At 37.1% G+C, this 5,601-nt stretch overlaps 1 protein-coding gene across 1 annotated transcript; it reads left to right on the forward strand.

The window, feature by feature from the left end:
* Positions 1–984: 984 nt before the first annotated feature.
* Positions 985–2,421, forward strand: LOC142849312 (uncharacterized). Its single transcript, XM_075971247.1, is given in 3 exon segments — positions 985–2,125; positions 2,127–2,142; positions 2,144–2,421. Coding segments are annotated over 3 exon segments (1,140 nt in total). The 5' UTR covers positions 985–1,085; the 3' UTR covers positions 2,228–2,421.
* The last annotated feature ends 3,180 nt before the right edge of the window (positions 2,422–5,601 follow it).

The following is a 5,601-nucleotide window of genomic DNA, read 5'->3' on the forward strand; positions in this document are numbered from 1 at the left end:
TTGTGATTGGAACCTCTAAGATAACATAACCTCAATCCTTTCATTTTTATAATGTATTTAATATAATTATAAAGGATATTCTATCCGTTTACATTAAGAAGATTGTTTCATTAGAATAAATGATTTGAAGTTTATTTTATATACTATGCCATCTTGCATATATGTCTACTTATATAGAAAATTGTGTCCCTTATATTTTTGAAAAGGTTTCACCTAACTATGCTAATTCAGGGAATTATATATTTGTCTTTCTCCAGTTTTATATTCTCTTCAAACACAAGTCTTATTTTCACAAGAGAATAGACAAGAGTGTATCCAGAAGTTGGTATCAGGAATAGCTGTAAGTAGTGACTTAAAAACCTTTCATTTAGGGGTGATTTCAATATTTGGTGAAGAAAGAATAGAGAATAGATTATGTCATGATTGAAATAATCTCTATTCATCAGCCATCCTGGGTTGTACTAGAAATAAAGGTCAATAATTTCTACCTTATATGAAAATATTTCACATTAGATCACTTACAATTTCAGAAGCAGTTTCCTCAGTAAAAAAATACAAATAAATTTTAAAGCATTTTTTTCTACAAAGAATATTTATAAACCTAAAAACTGAATAACACATATTCTATTAAACATTCATTAGAGTTTTCTCACCAAATTTACATTTTGTTACAAGCTATTTGTGAGATAAATGTGAGAAGTTTTTCTCAATCAAATGAGAATGAAAATATATCAGAGAATTTTCTGTCATGAGAAACGTTACACATTCAATGATGTTATTAAAGCCTTTTTTTAGGAACTCTTAGAAGAATAGTTTCCAGAATTCTCTTCTTAAAGGGACAAATTCCCAAAAATCAAATCACAGTATGTCTATTCTCATTATATAAGATCATAGAAGAAGTCTGTTTTTCCTAAGAGCCAATACATACATGATAATTGTAAGGATGATTTTCATTGTAACACAACTTCTTTTTGTTTCAGCATGACCAGAAACAAGGGAGGCATTATATAAACAATCAAAATGAAGAGACACAAAACAATTATATAGAATGTGGAAACTGCTTCAATAGATATGCATGCCCCACTATGCATAAGAGAATTAATTCCAAAGAGAAGACTGGCAAATGTAAAGATTGTCGCAATTCATTTATCCGTCACGCAAAATTTCAATCTGACCAGAGAATCCATACTGGTGAGAAACCTTATAGATGTCAAGAATGTGGCAAGTCCTTTACCTGGGCCTCAGCTTTTCAGAGACATCACAGAATCCATACTGGTGAGAAACCTTATAGATGTCAAGAATGTGGCAAGTCCTTTACCTGTGCCTCAACTCTTCTATCTCATCAAAGAATTCATAGTGGTGAGAAACCTTACAGGTGTCAAGAATGTGGCAAGTCCTTTACCCAGGCCTCAGCTCTTCACAGACATCACAGAATCCATACTGGTGAGAAACCTTATAGATGTCAAGAATGTGGCAAGTCCTTTACCTGTGCCTCAACTCTTCTATCTCACCAAAGAATTCATACTGGTGAGAAACCTTACAGATGTCAAGAATGTGGCAAATCCTTTACGTGGGTCTCAACGCTTCTATCTCATCATAGAATCCATACTGGTGAGAAACCTTACAGATGTCAAGAATGTGGCAAGTCCTTTGCCAGAGCCTCAAATCTTCATAACCATCAAAGAATTCATACTGGTGAGAAACCTTACAGATGTCAAGAATGTGGCAAATCCTTTACCCAGGTCTCAACTCTTCACAATCATCACAGACTCCATACTGGTGAGAAACCTTACAGATGTCAAGAATGTGGCAAGTCCTTTACCCATAGAGCAACTCTTCACACTCATCACAGACTCCATACTGGTGAGAAACCTTACAGATGTCAAGAATGTGGCAAGTCCTTCACCCAGGTCTCAAATCTTCACAATCATCACAGACTCCATACTGGTGAGAAACCTTACAGATGTCAAGAATGTGGCAAGTCCTTTACCCATAGAACAACTCTTCACACTCATCACAGACTCCATACTGGTGAGAAACCTTACAGATGTCTAGAATGTGGCAAGTCCTTTACCCATAGAGCAACTCTTCACACTCATCACAGACTCCATACTGGTGACAAGCCTTAAATGTAAAGAATGTGAGTGACAAGTCCTTTCACACCAATTCAAGTCGTAGAAAGCATCACAAAATGCATTTAATGGGTACATTTCATGAAATTTCTTAGTGTACCTCACATTAATTCATTGTACAGATCTTCATGCATTAGCCAATTTATTTCACAGACTCACATCCTTCAATTAATTTTCAAATCTTAGTCAATATGTAGACAGCTATGCAGTTCTTAGAAATTTAGAAACATTGTATCCAGATTTGAACTTTATTGTCATCAAACATTTGTTGTAAACAGAATTTATGTATTATTGTAAACATGCTATTCAAGAATAATTACTATAAATAGGTAAACATTTCTAGTAGGAGTAAATTGAGCAATAACATTTCTTCACTGTATGTTAAGATAATGTATGATAAAAACAGCCAATCTCAAACTAGTTCAGATTTTGATGCACATTTAATTTCTTGGAATATGGTTGGTTATGGTATGAGGTTATACTCTTTATAAACATTATTTTTTGTGATTTTTTGTGATTCTTAAATAAATATTAGCTTGTTTTAAAATTCAAGTATTTTAATTTCTGACTTTGCAACAAAACCATTACATTTTGTTTCATTTTTATTGCATTTTTTTCTGATAGTCTATTCTCTAATAGTAGAGTCTCATAAGTGTGAACACTTCCATGGATGAGCTGGTAGGACAGAGAATGACACCCTACATAGATTACTTTAAACTTTGTATAATTGTGGTTCAAATCAGTGTAAGGTAGATGGAAGATATCAATGGGCATGGAAAACTGGACAAGGAAAAATTACAAGGCAAAAACATCAAACAAAGAACTCCAGTAATTTAGGAAAGCATGGAGTAGGAGGGGTGGCCTTCACCAGAGAGAAACAAATAAACTGATTGTCCAGTAACCAATGGACATGCCTGAAATCATATAGAATTGTAACATCGTATGGATTCATCTCCTTGTATTTAGGAACATATGTATATACAAATTTATGTATAAAAATAGCAATGCATGAATAAAAGACATAAACTTGAAAGAGAACAGAGATTGTGGTATATAGTAGGGTTGGAGGTAGGATATCATAAGTACAAAATTAATCTTATTTTTCTGTACATTTTAATTATATAAAATAAGTAATGTGTTTGTATACAGCCCCTTGTGTCCTTGTTATACTTCCTCCGTCTAAAACATTTGCCCTCACAGTTCTGCAAATTTTTTCATCCTCCTTTTATATTTTTTCTAGATTCCATTTATGAGAGAAGACGTGTGCTATTTGTATTTTGGAGAGTTGTCTATTTAATGATTCAGCTTGTATGTGTATGGTAAATTTTCAGTCATATCTATCATTATAGCATCCACAGTAGCTGGGATGTCTTAGTTTATAATGACCATAGCATATTTTTTTTGCAATAAAATGACTCATTTATTATTATTTTTTATTGAAAAAAAAATTCCTGCTTCCTCCCACCCTCCCATTTCCCTCTCCCTCCTCCCACTCCTCTCTCCCTCCCCTCACTCCTCTCCTTCTTCCTCTCCAGTCTGAAAAGCAGTCAGGGTTCCCTGCCCTATGGAAAGTCCAAAGTCCTCCACCCTCTATCCTGGTCTAGGAAGGTGAACATCCAAACTGGCTAGGCTCCCACAAAGCCAGAACATGATGTAGGATCAAACCCCAGTGCCATTGTCCTTGACTTCTCAGCATTCCTCAATGTCTGCCATATTCAGAAAGTCCGGTTTGCTCCCATGCTTTTTCAGTCACAGTCCAGCTGGCCTTGATGAGCTCCCAATAGATCAGCCCCACTGTCTCCGTGGGTGGGTGCACCTTTTGTGGCCCTGATTTCTTTGCTCATGTTCTCCCTCCTTCTGCTCCTCATTGGGACACTGGGCGCTCAGTCCGGTGCTCCAGTGTGGGTCTCTGTCTCTATCTCCATCCATCGCCAGATGAAGGTTCTATGGTTATATGCAAGATATTCATCAGTATGGCTATAGGATAGGATCATTTCAGGTTCCCTATCGTCAGCTGCCTAGGGAACTAACTGGGGACATCGCCCTGGGCACCTGGGAGCCCCTCTAGGTCCAAGTCTCTTGCCAACCCTAAGATGGCTCCCTTAATTAAGATATGTGCTTCCCTGCTCCCTTATCCCACCTTCCTTTTTCCCAATCATCCCGTTTCCCCAAGTTCCCCCCATCCTCCCCTTCTCACTTTTCTCTCCCCATCTCCCCTCACCCCCTCCCACCTCACCCCCAAGATCCCAATTTTTGCCCGGCAATCTTGTCTTCTTCCCATAACCAGGAGGATAGCTATATGTTTTTCTTTGGGTTCACCTTCTTATTTAGCTTATTTAGGATATCAAAGTATAGATTCTGTCACCTTTATTTATGACTAGAAACCAATTATCAGTGAGTACATCCCATGTTCATCTTTTTGGGTTTGGGTTACCTAACTCAGAATAGTGTTTTCTATTTCCATTGATTTGCATGCAAAATTCAAGAAGTCATTGTTTTTTACCGATGAGTAGTACACTATTGTGTATATATTGCACACTTTCTTCATCCATTCTTCCATTGAAGGACATCTAGGTTGTTTCCAGGTTCTGGCTATTACAAATAATGCTGCTATGAACATAGTTGAACAAATGCCCTTGTCATATGATCTGGCATCTCTTGGGTATATTCCCAAGAGTGGCATTGCTGGCTCCACGGGTAGGTTGATCCAGAATTTCCTGAGAAATTGCCACACTGATTTCCAAAGTGGTTGCACAAGTTTGCATTTCCACCAGCAATGGATGAGGGTACCCTGTCCTCCACAGCCTCTCCAGCAGAGGTTATCATTGGTGTTTTTGATTTTAGCCATTCTGACAGGTGTAAGATGATATCTCAATGTTCTTTTGATTTGCATTTCCCTGATCGCTAAGGATGTAGAGCATGACCTTAAGTGTCTTTTGGCCATTTGAAGTTCTTCTGTTGAGAATTCTCTGTTCAGATCAGTGCCCCATTTTTTAATTGGGTTAATTAGCATTTTAAAGTCTAGTTTCTTGAGTTCTTTATATATTTTGGAGATCAGACCTTTGTTTGTTGCATGGTTGGTGAAGATCTTCTCCCAGTCAGTGGGTTGCCTTTTTGTCTTAGTGACAGTGTCCTTTGCTTTACAGAAGCTTCTCAGTTTCAGTAGGTCCCAATCATTCAATGTTGCCCTTAATTTTTCCCACTTCCTTTGCAACATTTAGAAAAATTTAGAGTTGGAAAAAATGTGATCACTAAAAAGGCACTCAAAGATGGAATTATGGAACACTCCAAATATTATTACATTGGTAAGAAATGAGTCTGGGACCCATGAAAATGACCACAAAATCTAGAGTACTTGAGCCAGGTTATAAGTCCTGTTGAAAATATCTTCTAATGCAAGTGGTTGCCATGACTTACCTTGAGTGGTCAGAGCTTGACCTTATATTACTTCATGCCTGGGGACCTTAAC

This window comes from Microtus pennsylvanicus, chromosome 1, assembly GCF_037038515.1.
Source record: "Microtus pennsylvanicus isolate mMicPen1 chromosome 1, mMicPen1.hap1, whole genome shotgun sequence".
NCBI classification, from domain to species: Eukaryota; Metazoa; Chordata; class Mammalia; order Rodentia; family Cricetidae; genus Microtus; species Microtus pennsylvanicus.